Source organism: Tinamus guttatus, unplaced genomic scaffold (assembly GCF_059628265.1).
Source record: "Tinamus guttatus ecotype Peru unplaced genomic scaffold, ASM5962826v1 Tinamus_guttatus_pri_ptg000060l, whole genome shotgun sequence".
Classification (NCBI taxonomy): Eukaryota; Metazoa; Chordata; class Aves; order Tinamiformes; family Tinamidae; genus Tinamus; species Tinamus guttatus.
The window spans coordinates 10,739,987-10,754,634 of record NW_028288594.1 but is presented as its reverse complement, the minus strand read 5'-3'; the positions used below and the strand labels follow the sequence as shown (position 1 = coordinate 10,754,634).

Below are 14,648 nucleotides of genomic sequence, written 5' to 3'. Positions count from 1 at the left end.
TAGTGCCTATCCCTGACCTTACAGCTAAGACTAACCCCTTCAAAGTGACCAAAGTTTAAGGAACAATGGGAGGAAGATGGAAGAAAACGTTCTTGCTCAAGCTGAACACTGGAAATCCACACACGCACAAATCCGTTTCCATATTATGTGGTCAAGCCTTTTCTATGCCTCATCCCGGCAGTGCTCTGAGCACTTTGTTCCATGACCATCCTTAGCATTTGTAAGCCAGAACAAAGTCTGTCCCATTGAGTCACTAGCACAACACAAAGCTTGGAGGGAAATTGCTCTCGTATATTACATACTCCTACGTTCTGGCCCATCTATGCAGCTTCCTTGATTTATCACAACTGGAAATCCAGAGCTACTTTGCTCTACTTGAGTTTGGTTATTTTTCTTTCCTTCTGAGCCTCCACCTTAAAGGGCAGAGGAGTGGGTTGTAGTTGCCTGATCATTTGTCTCAGACAGGAGTGTGAACCCTGCCTGGGGGCACCAGAGGAATGAATCCTGCTGTTCCTGGGGCCAGGCTGCAGTGCTGTGCTTCAAATCACCAACGTGAGCAGCTGATGCTTGGGCTTACAGAAACATTTGTTGTGTCAAATAAATCTAATATTCTCAGGCTCTGAAGACAGAGGGTTTTTTTGATCTGAAATAAACTTTGGAATTCTTCCTTGTTGGTACTCAATCCTTTGTCCAGCAAGGAAATTTTTATTCCAAGCTTCATTTCTAATCCTGGCACATCATTTTGTCTGTGTTTCAGACATATTTTTTTTTTGCCTTTTGTGGCCCACATGAAGTAGAGAAGCAGATTTTGAGTGGGAAATGGTCTAAGAAGAAACAAGGATTTTATTATTCCAGGTTGGAAATAGACCTATGAGTTCTCTTGTAGAGATGGCTGTAGGCCCTAAGTCCATTATTTTCATTATTAACATGAGCTTTAAAGTGCCTTTGTGAGAAAAGAATGGGAAAATAATCATTTATGATACCCGGTAAATGCTGATTAAAGCAGCATCCAGCTACTAATAAATCAGCAGTGTTTGTTTTATTGCTACCTAAATCCAGTAATAGCTTTTTCAAACCATAGTTCAATGTGTTTTGGAATGGACATACAGAACAGATTGCTTAAGTGCTCTTGCTCTGTTCTCTAGCCCCTCCAAAAGACAGGTTTCTTCCTGCATTTCCTTTGAAAAATGAATGGATTATTCCCTGCAAAATGTGTTTTGAAACAGCAGGAAGTCACCTTCTATACCCTCAAATGCATTTGTTAGAGCTTTTTCTAGGGAAAGAGATAGCTCTGGTGCATTTGCACTGGCTGCTGTCACTGGAGGGGAAGACAGAAAATTTTGGATAGCACATTCTATGCTGGCAGCTTCAGCACCCTGCTCTGGCTTTTACTCGTTCCTGCTTTGAGCCTGCCATCCTCTGTGGAACCAGGGCTTGTCCTTTGCAGGTTGCTGTGTGTCCCAGTAACTTCTGAACTGCCTGGCCACCTTCCAGGGTATTTGACAAAGGAGGAAATGTCTTGGTGCTAATTGCATTCCTAAAGGGCCCATAAAATTAGGTAGTCGGAGAGGAGGGGCCCTGGGGAGAGGCTGATTCCCTGCAGACCAAGCTTCATTAGTTTGTTACGAATTTTCATTTTTTGGCTTGAATTTCGTTTGTTTGTTTGTTTGTTAAGCCCAGCATCTTCTGCGTTTTGGTCTAGTGAATTCTAGTGAATCTTCCTGTTAATGGTGGTTGCTGTTATCCTGGCCCCCCATGTGGGTATAATTCGTGAGTTCTTTAGCCTGGGCCTATCTCTTTATTTTGCCAGCAAAACACGACTGCAAACTCTAAACACTACCAGTGTGTAAAAGAAGAACAATCAGCAAGTTGGGAACTGTTTCTCTCCTAAAAATCTCATCCCGACCAGACCCATACTTAGTGAGCAATAGGCAGATGCTAATTTCAATGCAGCTTGATGGGTTCAAAGCTTGTTTCCCTCATCCATTAAAAAATAGACAATAAATCAGATTTATAAACACTTTGTAAATTAAAACCTTCACCTTTTAGGTCTTAAGCACCTGAATTCCTATTTAGCAGTTAAGGTAGCTAAAGATAGTAGCTGACTGGCTAAAGCACAGAGGAATCATGACATGCAGGAGTCCTGCCTTGTTTCTCTGTATGGTATTTCCTGTGATATAAAAAGCCAGTGTCAGCATTAAAGTGCCAGATGTAAGACTTGCAAATGCATGCAAGTGCCAGAATCACTTTTGAAAGGGGATTTAGGAATTCACAGCTCATTGAAGGTCCATGGCTTACCCATGGCACGGAGAATCTGCACGCTCAAGCTAGCCCAGAACACGTTGGAACTCATGTGCCCTACAGAAAGACGGTGCACAGACCGCTGAGGATGCATCATCCTTCAGGAGCCTGGTGCTCACTTTTGTGTGCTTCCCTATTTTATTAAATGGGGAAGAAATGTATATTTTTGGCTTATATGGATGCTCAGTGACACAGATCTCTTGTTTAACTCAACCACAGACCAAGAACTTCAGTCCTGCTTTTGCAATTTGCTTTTGCAGCTGCCAGTCCTAGGCACCATAAAATTATTTAGTAACTCTGCCTTTGCAGTTTATGCCATGGGAAGATGCCTTCTGGTGCTGATGCTGCAATTTCTGGTTATGCAAGAGAGGTGCAATGGCGTTATCCTAGCATTTTGAGAGAAATGTCTGGATTTGATGGTACAGCTGATATACCCACCTTGTGACTCCTACCAAGGCCTGTTATCAGTTCACCAATTACTGTGGGCTTGGGCAATTCTTATGGGAAATGAACCTTTTTTTTTTTCCCCACTTATTTTTAAAGGCATGATTCATCTGCCCTGGGGTAGTGCCTAGTGTTAGATCAGGACACTGATGGGCCAGACTCAGATGAAAAGATGAAGATGATCCCTAAATACTTCTTTTACCTTAATTAGCCCCGTTCCTAGCCTCTGAGCTTTTCCCAGAGCTGGCTGTGTTTGATTAAGGAAGAAATTGGTGGCATTTGATCTGATAATCCCTGAGGTATGGGTGATGGGCGAGTGCGGTTAGGGGAGGGAGAGGAAACTAGTTTGTGTCTGCTGACTCGGATCCTTTGCAGCGAGTCCAGAGAATGATTCAGTAGAAAGCAAATTTAGCACATATCAAAAGGGAACACTGCGGCCTGTGGAAGAGAGAGGCATTCATGCGGGGAACGGAGCCTAAACCACATTTGCAATGTTTTTCTTTTTTTCCTGTCAGCTCTCATCTTCGGGGTTTTTTTATTATTTTTGAGGGAGGTTTTTTTTTTAGCTTGTGTAAAAGGATGGAGCCTGAGCACTGATGCAGGTCTCTGCGTAGCAAAGCTGGAAATGAACGGGAGAGGAGAAAGGACCATATAAGACACGGAAGTTAAAAATAATCCTTCAGTTATTGATGAGTGTTTGTGCTGCGGATGCTGTAACAGTGATTCATGCAGCTGCTGAGGGAAAGGGCCCCGTGGCTGCCCAAAGCTCTCCATGCAGCAGCACTGGAGGTAACGGCCAGAGGAGGACCAGGCATCACAGCTATTAAGAGAGTTTTGGGACTTATTTTGCTGACTGAAGCCCCGTCCCAGTCCTCCCAGCTCAGGACACCCCTGTGCAGTCTGGAGGCACCAGCTGCTTCGTTAAAAATCCAAGTCATTAGTAGCAGATAGTGGAGGCTGGTGGGGAAGGGAGGGCAGTTTTGGAGTAGAATGGACCCAGAACAGTATTCTGGACCAAAATCTATTTTTTTTTTTTTTGGTTATTAAGGGTGACTTACAGGACTATGTCTCTTTTCCTTCTCTCTCTCTCTGCATCCTCATTACTCTGAGAAGAGGGGCAGAGATTGGAATTGAGGGCTGCAAGAACAATGGGATTGAGCTAGAAAATAAATGAATAAATAAATACAGATAGAGAGATAGATAGATGTGTATGGCTGTATGAGATGCTGTGAACCTGCACCTTCTCCTTATCAATTAGCAAACCTGGTTTCACACATCTTTAGATTTTCTCCCTGCAGACGCTCTGTCTTGTCTGGGGGAAGCTGTGGGCAGGATAAATAAAAAGCAGATGGGGCTCCAGAATTACCTGGCTTTTAAATGTGGTCCTGTGAAGAGGCTCCTGAGTTTCACAGAAACCCTTTTTTCCTGCTATGTTTCCCTTTTGCCTTGACTTTTATTGCCAGCTGAAGTGGCTCTACAAAAACCTTTACCTGGAGAAGTCTGCACTCTGAGCAGGAGATCAAAAAAATAACCCAGTGAATGAGAAAGAGGAAAAAAAAAAGGAAAATATGACAGATTCTACTCCCTTTTAATCCTATCCCATAAACAGCACTATAGCAGCTACAGGCTGAGGCTGAACTGCCTGGTTCAAGAGAGGGTTTGGAGGATGCACTCAGTGCCTGCTGGAGAGCCATCACTTCTCTGGATGCCCAAGCTGTATGTCCCTCCTTCCTCAGCTAATGAAATGTTTCAGCTCCATTGGGAATTTATAAAGACTCTGCAAAAAAAAAAAAAAATTAATAAGGAACTCGAATGTGGGGCCTCTCCTGTTGTCTTCCTTTCTCTGGATAAAGTGTTAAGCTGGGCATGTTCCATTTGCTCTCCTCACATGGATTAACATGAAGAAATGCAAGGTTTAGGTCAGCTCCATTTGCTCCTGCCATGTGATTTGCTATAAAGAAATGTAAGGTTGAGGTCAGCCCCATTTACTTTTGTCCTGTGGATTAGCATAAAGAAATGCACAGCAGAGGTCAGCCGGGGCAGGCAGGTCTTTAGGATGTAATGAGGATTAATTGGAGCAGCAGTGAACGGAATCCCCTTGGTGCCGCTCCGGCTAACGTGGCTCTTGCTCCTCACACAGGATCCCTCACGGGTCCTGCTCGGCTCCACAGCCCTTGTGACACAACTGCCTGGGAACGTCTGAGCTCCACAGCTTTTCCACAGCATGTTTGCATAAACTAGATTTATTTCTGGTGCGAGATGTTGATATTGGTGCATTCCTGCCCCGCTCTCTGCAGTGCCATCCTCAAGGCCAGTCCCGCTCTGGGGACATGCACGCAGCTCGATTCCATGAGCAAAGCTCCCAGCTTTGAGGGGGAAGGTCATTGAGGAACTCTGCTCTTTGCATGGCATGAAGAGGATGTGAAACGGAACCCATCAGCCCAAGAGCCCTCTTGAAGGTGCTGTGCTACTTCTCCCATCCCCAGCCTCTCTCTTCTGCTTCCTTCCCCGTATTGGTCAATCCTTTCCCTTTAGCCTGGTTTCTGTTCTGTTTCCTGGGCGGTTTAATCCCAAGACACATGCTGCCTTCCTCTGGGAGGATATGCCTTCCCTCTCCTCCTCCGTGCTGGCACGAAAGGCAGAAGATTGAAGATATTGCACTGCTAGGCCAGCTTTGATTCTCAATATGCCTCAGGGTTCCTGGACAGCAGGTATACCCAGCCCTGCCCCACACAGCTCATGCTGAGATTTTGTTTCTGTTGCTCACACTGAAACAGTAATTGACTGGGTCTTTCTTTTCTCCACCCAAGTGGATTGAGTGCTGCTTTGCTAGAGTTTCCGTTCCCCACACGAAAGGGAAATACCATCATTTTTTTCACCCCTTCTTTCACGCTACCGAGGCTCATTGCTATCAAAGTCCCTTGCAGCCCTCCCAGGCTCTGGCAGCAGCTCCCTGGAAAACCGAACCACACAGAGTGCTGCTGTTTCGGATTCTTTTCACTACTGTTCCTCCTTGGGCAGACCCTTTGCAACCATTAATGCATGCTAATGAGGCATTAAATACCATGGCAGAATTAACAAATAAAGAAGTGACGTCCGTACATCTTCGCCAGAGCCAGAGCCCCGTCAGAGGCTCTCTGCTCTTAAAGTGGCACGTCCGCAGCCCCGTCCCCTCCAGCTGCTGCCAGCTCTATGTCTCAGGAAGCTCCAAGCAAAGAAAAGCCAAACTTGGAAGGCAAAATGCAGATATACTTGCTCCCCAAAGACGGAGGACAATCTTAAAATTACCTCATTTAAATAGTCCTGGTGTTACGACAAGCTCCCCGCTCAGCCTGGCATTCATATTTGTTCTCTCTGATTACAGTGATTAACAGAAATAAACATTTGGAAGTGAATGTTGTATTTTGGGTTTAGAGGCAAGCAAAGGCCTAAAACAAGCAGGTATGTGAAATTTGGGGGTCTCTACATTTCGTGTTAGTTTGCAGTAGCAACCCCTATGCATTGCTTGGTTTGGCTTAAAAAGCAAACACAAGAGTTGAAAGTAAAATACAGCATAAGCTGTGTTTTTTTTTTTCTTTTTTTCTTTTCATTTTGAATGAAACCATGACTTCTTCCAACATCCTTGGGAAAGGAAAAAATCCAACCCAGAGCTCGCGAACCTTTGGTGAACTTGCGCCAGATTATGTGCTTACATTCAAACGCAGAGCTAGGCACGCTCCTGTGGCACAGGATTTTGCAGAGAAAGAATGTCTTTGCTCCAGAGACCTTCCCCTCTTAATGAGGTCCAGCTGAAAGGACATTTAGGCCATACGTGCTTTGGTAAGTGGGAATTATCCTGCTTTTCCTTTTAAGGATAGGCCTGAACCGTAGAGCTTGGCCCTGGGGTTCAGGGATTTGGGATCCTGGATCTGTGTTTTGGAGACAGGTTTTATTTTGAGAACGAATCTGTTTTTTCTGTGCATGCCTGAGCAAGCTCGGCACTGCTGGCAGGTGCCAGGGCTCTCCGGCTCGTGCCCACGCCAGGCAGGGAGAAGCTGCTCGGCCTTCCCGGAGGCACCATGTCAGTGAGGGGGGTACAGTACTCCAGATTTTCGAGGAGTCCCTTCGCCTGTGTTTCATCTAGATGAGTGTTCACCATATGCCCCCAATTACTCATCCTTCTGAGTCCCCTGGGGTCTCCATCGTGGCTAAAGCTCAAGCGTAAGTGGTTAGGTGGTGCCAGCAGAGCTGGGCCAGGAGACAAGGTGGAGAAGTGGGGGAGAAGCTCCTGCTTATGGACCTATGGGCGTTTCACGGTATTTGGAAGAGCCAAGTGAAAACTTTTAGGCTCACACCTTGAGGGGGAATGGAGCACCCTTCCCAATGTCCTGCCCTTGGATTTAGGCACTCATTCTCTGGGAGGCTCCAGCAGCAGCGACCGCCTGGTATCGCCTGGTGCATCAGTAGCAGAGTTAGTGGTAGGACCTCAAAGCTCTAATTCCCAGCTCTGTGCTGCCGTCCAAAAGGCCACGTGGAGAAGGCTCAGCTGAGACACTAATGTAAGCAGAAGTCAAGAGATTTGTGGAGTGTTGAACTTACTTAAAACAGGAAAAAAAAAGGGCTTTATTTTAAGAAGTGCAGCTTTAGATCTCCTCCAGGAAATGACTCCTAGCTGCCCATTTTGGCTTTCTGATGTATCATCAGCCATATCTTGTGATTACATTTCAGCTCTGATTCCATAGCAGGAGGACGAAAATGAGAAAGGACTGGCTAGACCTGCCACAGAAAATCATCCTGCCCCAAGATAAGTTTCAGCTGCCTTCATGAGACAGCAGTTTCTAAAGCTTATTTTCCCCCTGCATAGTTTTCATTTAACCTAAAAGTTCCCAAGTCATTGAGAAACTGGAAGAGAGGTTCTTTTTTTTTTCTTTTTTTTTTTTTTTGTGGTTTGGTTTGGTATTGCAGTGCTGCAACTTGTGAGATGGTGACAATAACGTGCAATTAGTGACCTGGCTTGTGGTACCCGCAGCTGAACTAACAGCTCAGGCAGGGATTTCGTCCTTCACCTTGGGATTGCTTAGTCTGCATTTCTGGCATGATTTATTTTCCATGATGGAACTGGTGAACTCAACTAATGCTGGAATTGAAATAAAGGTTTCTTTAAAACCTCATCTATGCTTAGCCAAGCGCGTATGTGTTGTGGTGCTACAACTCACTGAAATCAATGCAGTGGTATGATGCACAGAGCCATAGACTCTGGTTTAATTAATGTATATAAAAGCAACACTTAGTTAATATTAACTTTTAGCTTTTTGTTGTTTCAGCATTGTTTTGTGGCTAAATGCATTTGGGTGTGTTCCCTTCTGGTATAAACAGAGACAGACAGTAGATATGTTTCAATATACACGGAAAACTCAGACCACTGATGTTTGTCCCTTTTTTTTGGTTTGTTTATGTAGTAACCTTATGTTAACAACGGAGCTGTTATGCTCCTTAGTTTTCAGGAGTTGGCTGGCGTGCTCCTACCAGCCTGCCTTCCTCGTTGTCCTTGCCAGACCTCAGAGGAATGAACGCTAAGACCATCCCCTCTTAGAACTGCCTGTGCTCCTGAGCCCTCCCAAGCTTTCGGATGGTGCTGGAGCACCCGGCCCCGCAAAGCCACCGCTCTCTGGGCTGCATGTGGACCCGCGCTGCGTACGTGCACGGCTGCTAGGCAGGCAGACATCAAGCTCATGACTTGAACTTGAGTCATGGAAAGGGATTAGTGGGAAACGGGATGATTGATTTATTTGCCTGAGCAGGCACTGTTTCTAACCATAGCCCTTCTCCAAGCAAAAAGGTCCGAGCTTTCCAAGTGTTCAAAGCTTCTTCCGCTACCTTCTTCCTCCCACTCAAAATGTGCCGTTCTCAGAGCCTCAGAGGAGCGTTTTCTCCTGCACTGCGGAGGACAGACATCAGATACACTGAAAAATGGGCCAGCGAGATGGAAAAACCCTGCTCTAGCAGTGCCGCTCATTGTCAGGTTGTGAGTGCTCTTCGTTTTCTAAGCAGCTGATCTTGGTATGTTCATCCTCAGAGAACACAAACGACACGTGGCTTCTGCTATGGGTCTCTCTGGGCAGCGGGCAGGCACTCGGGGCTGCCAGACTGTGGTTAAAGAGATGGGGAATTCTTTAGCTGCTTGCCGTAGTTTACTCCTCTTCATCGGTTACATTCCCTTTTTTGTGTGTGTTGTTTTGTTGTGGCTTTTCCAGACTAGTCATTCAAGCAACCAAAATGGCAAAAACAAGTGTACAGAGTTTTGAAGGTCCTAACCCTGGATGGGAGCCTTAGGACAGCAGCACAAAAATAGGTCACTTTATTTAACGGAAACAGACTGAAATATGATCTTCCCTCTCCTTGAACCCTCTGTAATGGCAGTGCTTCAGAAGCAAAAAAAAAAATGCCTTAAAAATCATGAGGAATCTTTTCTTGCATGTTCAATGCATCCATTTGATTTTCCTGCCAGCCCTGGAGCCTTGCAGAGTGGGAGAAAGAAGTGGAGTGTTGTATAGGGAGGGTGTTTTCAAACTTTTCCTCTCCATTCATAAAAGCTAGGAGGATTTTTTTTTTCTTTCAAAAGGAAAGTAATATTTTTACATGACCGTATGCACCTCAAAAATAGCTCCCTGCACTTGCAAGAATGCCTACCTTTGCAAGACAGTGTAGGTGGTGAAGTTGGTGACATCTCTGCTGATTTGCCACTAAAGCTCAACATGGAAATGCCCACGCCTAGTGTCTCAGTGACTTATTGGACTGTTTTGGCCAAGGCAGAGCACACATTTGGATATGTTTTTAAACTTCACCCCGCATTTATACACTTTCATATGTAACAGCTTTCTCTTCATCGCTTCCTTAATAAAGAGAAGCATTTAGTATAAGATGGTGGTTTTTAAATTCTCCTATCACAGTGTTTGATAAGCCTGCATTATTTGGAAATTGCTGTGTCCCTTTGCTGGGGCAGTTGCTCCAAGCTCCCTCCAGCAGTTGATCCCCAGCATGCCAGGGGCTGGAACGGATGCACACACTTGCTATCCTAGTACACTGGCCTGACACCAACTGCTTTTAAACCATTTCACGAGCAATACAACTTCCAGAGAAGGATTTCCAGTGGATTTGTATTTTGTGCTGGGTTTTCTCATGTCCAAGCGGGATCGGAATGGATGCTCTCCTGTGCCCCTGTGCAGTGCTGCAGAAGAGGGGGAATTGGCTCAATCCCCTTGGCCCTCAGTGCTCCAGTTCAAGTGTGCTCACACTTGCTGCATGCCATGCACACGGAGACACAGTGCCAGTTGCGATGCACCCAGTGAAGCATCACCCGTTCAAGAAAACCATGACCTTATGCCTGTGATTTACAGCTGATTTGAACACTTGCATTGCCATGGCGGCACCAAACCATGCGAGAGCTAGATGGCATAAATACATTAGGAATAGATGGCATGCACCCTGCTCCCTTTGCTTGTGACGGGGCTTTGTGCCTGGAAGAGCTGTGGTTTTATAGGGGCAGAGCAAGGCAAGCCTCCGTGTGCATTTGTGAGGACACTGTCTGGGGTAAGAGCAATATTGCTGCCGTTGTGCAAGCAAACAGAGTCTGATTTTTAATCTGCATCAGATGTAGGCAAGGAAGGAGGTCACCTTTAGCGATCGTGTAAACATAACCTCCTCGGTCTCACACTGCTTGAGTCTGCAAGCTGGATCCAAAGCAAATGATGGGAACACAAAAGAGACCATAGGAGGGCATCCTGTGATGTATGGGCACAAATGGGATGCTTAGTAAAGCAGAAGGTGTTCCCATGACTTTTGGCAAGGGATATAGGTTTATAATCCACAGCCTCTCTGGTAGACTTGAAGCTACGAAAGAGCCAGAGATATCAGAGGTTTTGTGTCGATGAAAGGAGCGTGTATATAATTTATCTTGTCTGAGGAACTTGAGGCTGTTCCCAGTGGGAAAGCTGAGCTGTAATTAGGCTGCTGATGAGCCTTGTATACAAACTGTTCAGCTCTATAAACTACGTGTTCAACAGCATCCCTTCTCCTAGGGACTAACCAAGGAAGAACTCGTGCATTATTTCCAGGGAGCTGATTGATGCCTTTCTGAAACCAGATGCTCGGCAGGCAGCCACTGCACTTACAGTAATTGAAAGCCTTTAGGCCTGTTGGCTTCTTCAGACCGCCGCTAAACCCCACAGCTGCAAGGGGATGCATCGGTAGAGGACTAAGTGCCTTTACTGGATCGCTTTCTTCGTTCATCTGGAGCTCTTGGAGGGCTTATTTACAAACCTGCGGGGCTCGTAGCCAGGCCACCTGCACTGCTTGGGGCTGGGCTGCTAGGACCTGTCTTCAGGCCCTCCCTGGAGAAGGTTCAGCTGGACCTGTGATCCCTAATGCTGCACACGCAGGGGTCTTGCGTGTACACACGAGATATGTATATATATCTATATAGTTCCTGTTGTTTTTTCTTAATTTAATTACATCCTCTTAGAAGAACTTCTTAAGTGAAACTGGTGGAGAAGCAGGGTAGAGACAACCTTACCAAATAGTCAATCATGGTAGTCATTTTGCTGCCAAGCCCCAGATCCAAACCACACAGGTGACATCAGGCCCCAATGCAACCTGCCACCAAGGGGGTCACAACTGTGTGTAGAAGGACACGTGCATCTCTTGCCCACTCTGAGCTTTGCTGTTGTCAGCCTCTCACATATGATAGTCCCAATTCCCCAGAGTGGGAGGATTTGTGTGTTTCTAACAGCCCGAATGACTCTGTCTGTCTTGGTAAGCAAAGCTGCTCCCGTGCTGAGTCCAGACCACCACGCGGGCTGCTGTGTTTATTTTCACAGCAAGCTCACGTGGCAAGGAAGGAGTATCCCATTCCCATTTCAACTTTTCTCTATATAAATAACAAAGAGAATGATTTTTAGGAAGGAAACACAGAAGCACTATCAATCAATCAAGAGTCCCCTCTTCAATAGCGTTTGAGTATTCAGTAATTCTCCAAGCTCAGAGCCTGCAGCGGGCAGCGAAGCCCTGAGCAAGACCTGGGCTGGAGGCGGCTAGGCAGGAAGCCTGGCTTCAGCTGCTCTGTTTGTTGACACTGCGGCTCTGCTAGGAAAATCTGATGCCATAATGAGACGTAGTAGAAAACTGACCACAGTCTGGGTGTTGTGTCTCCTATCCAGCTCATGCTGGCTGCACGCAGTGGCTCTCATGGTCACATCGGCGTTGCCCTGGGTGCCCTGAAGTATCTGTCTGCTGATTGCTCTGACCCATGTCCATCGGGTTGGAAGAGCAGTATTTTGAAAGCTGCTGCCCTAAACCCTTCGTCAGCATTCGGTGGGTGCAAAGAATCAGCAGATCCGCTGCTGCGTTGCCCCTTCTCTGTCCCTTCTGTTTGCAATGATTGTCAGGGCAGGTTTTTTATTCTGTTTCTTTTTGTAGTGATTGGGCAGTGGCTGTGGATGTGCACTGCTCTTCTGAGGCTGTTTGTGGAGCCTGCTCAGCTGCATTAACCAATGCATCCTTAACCAGCTGTGAAGCAAAGTGGTAAAGCTTTACTGACCTGGAGCAAAGAATGAACATAAATGCTGCAGAAACAATAAAATTTATTTTGTAGCCATTCACAACTTTAAACTCACTGAATATTTTTGCTGCTGCATGTAATGGTGGAAGTGCTGGTGCTACCTCGGGCATAGCTGCCTCCTGCTTAGCCAGGCCTTTGTGCTGGCACATAAGTGGCCCTGGGGCAGTTTGTGGAGCTGCACTGAGCAACAGTAACACATTGGGCAGAGGTGTAAACCGCGGCGCTGCGCACAGCTGACGTGCACAGTGCTGCGCACGAGGAAGCAGATGTGCCCAATATTTACTCTGCGGTCAGGAACGTCTCGTAACAGCTACTGAAACATGCTCCCAGGAGCTGCTCTCAGTGCTTGCTTGGTAGCGTTAAGCTCTGAATCTGTGCAGACCAGAAGGGTACAAAATGGCACACTGGAAAGAGGTGATACCAGGGACTCATCATCTGCAGAGAGGGAAATTGGAGGTTAACGTGTTTCTGATATTGCAGCTCAACCATGTGGTTTCTACCAGTTACTCAGGCCTGGGCCCCGTGATAGGGCTTTATGGTACAATTATAACTTATAAATTATATTTATGAACTTACAAAACAATGATTCCTTTCTTAGAAGAAGTCATTTTGCAGTACTCCCTGTCTTCCAGGCCACGGGGAATGTCACTGCGGCGAGTGCAAGTGCCACGCGGGTTACATCGGGGACAACTGCAACTGCTCCACCGAGACCGAGCGCTGCCTTTCCAACGACGGCCAGATGTGCAGCGGCAGAGGCAACTGCGTCTGCGGGAAGTGCCAGTGCACGGAGCCCGGGGCTTTTGGAGAGACCTGTGAGAAATGTCCCACCTGCCCAGGTGTCTGTAGCACTAAAAGGTACTCACGGCAGTTTTTGGAAGGGACTTGTCCCTGGTAGGAGGGGAAGGTCTCATTTTTTGAAGCCTTTCCGGCTATTTCATCTCCATTAAACTGAGATGATACTCTTGAGTGTGGCTCATTCCTAGGTTCTCCTGCAATCTGGGAACATCCCAAGAAAAGGGCTAATCTGCCATGAGCATCTTGTGTCTGGCTGTGTTGCAGGTACAGTGCACACCACAAAGCAGTGAGCATTGCTGCCCAAGTCCTCACGATGGTTTACGTCCCTTCTCATTCCCGGTACTCTCCTATTTTGGAGGAAAAGAGGGTGACCCAAGTCCTGCTGCACCCCGAGCTGCGTATTTCTGGCACAGAGAGCTCTGAGCTGCAGGCCAAAACCTACCAGAGAATCTGCAATTGAATCTGCCCTCAAAGTCAAGTCATCCTTGAGCAGGAGATGGTTGGCCACAATGTTTTTCTCAGTTGTGTGCAAATGTGCTACAAACACACAACTAACACATCAAGATTCCCTTTCAGAAATGGTGTAGGTGGCAAGCTTGAGAGTCCACGTGGACTTTGAAGGTTGCTAAAACTTTCCCTCTGTGCATCTTTTTGCAGGGACTGCATTGAATGCAAGCTGTTTAACTCAGGAAGACTGGCTGATAACCAAACCTGCCAAAAGCACTGCAAGGACGAGATCATCACGCCCGTGGATGTTCTCAGTAAGTACGCGGCAGCAGAACTGCAGAAGGCAGGGAGTGCATCTTAACCAGATATAAATATGCATTTTTAAAGAAAGGGTCAAGCAGCACCCTGCATTTAGAAACCATAGTGGGTGAACCTATAGGTATAGATGTAGGACAACCTATTTTTTCTATTGCTAGGATTTTCACATGTAAGTCTTTACAGTGTATTTGCTGTTGATGTTCTGCATGAAAGCAGCCAAGACTCTAATTTTCTGAATTAACAAACATCTTAGTAGTTAAAATTTCATGTCCTGATACATGCTGCTTCCTTGTCTGCCAAAGGCCTGCGCTCTTGCCTCCCTCTACAGGTGATAATTTCCCTTTGTTTGAGAGCAAAAGAGAAGGGCAGTAGGAAATCAGCTTCCAGGCTGATCTTCCAGGATGCAGCTCCTTGCAACTATCTAGTGAGAAGGAAACTCCTACAGTTAAGTGACAGCCCTTAACTCTTTTCCCAGATTGTAAAGAAATCTCATTATGATAGCATGAGACCTCCCTATGTGTGTGACTTCAATAACATTTGCGTATTTAAAACACCAATAATTCCCTCTCTAAGTTATCAAGACTCTTGCTTTGAGATACCTAAAATCAGAAGAATCTTTTATACTGGAAAAAAAAAATGAGAGGAATGTGACAAGTGCAGTGTTGGCTTGAGCCTGCCCAGAGCACACGTTTCACAGGGCCCAAGAGCTCAGTGGATCCATCACTCGTCTCTCTGGGGATGCACAAGC

The 14,648-nt window shown here is 46.2% G+C and overlaps 1 protein-coding gene across 1 annotated transcript in view; it reads left to right on the top strand.

The window, feature by feature from the left end:
• ITGB5 (integrin subunit beta 5) overlaps positions 1–14,648 on the top strand; it is a 65,579-nt gene that overhangs the window by 46,337 nt on the left and 4,594 nt on the right. Inside the window, exons 11-12 of the mRNA XM_088519577.1 lie at positions 12,973–13,195; positions 13,793–13,896. Of these exons, the coding sequence (XP_088375703.1) occupies positions 12,973–13,195; positions 13,793–13,896 (327 nt within the window). The remainder of the gene's footprint in view (positions 1–12,972; positions 13,196–13,792; positions 13,897–14,648) is intronic.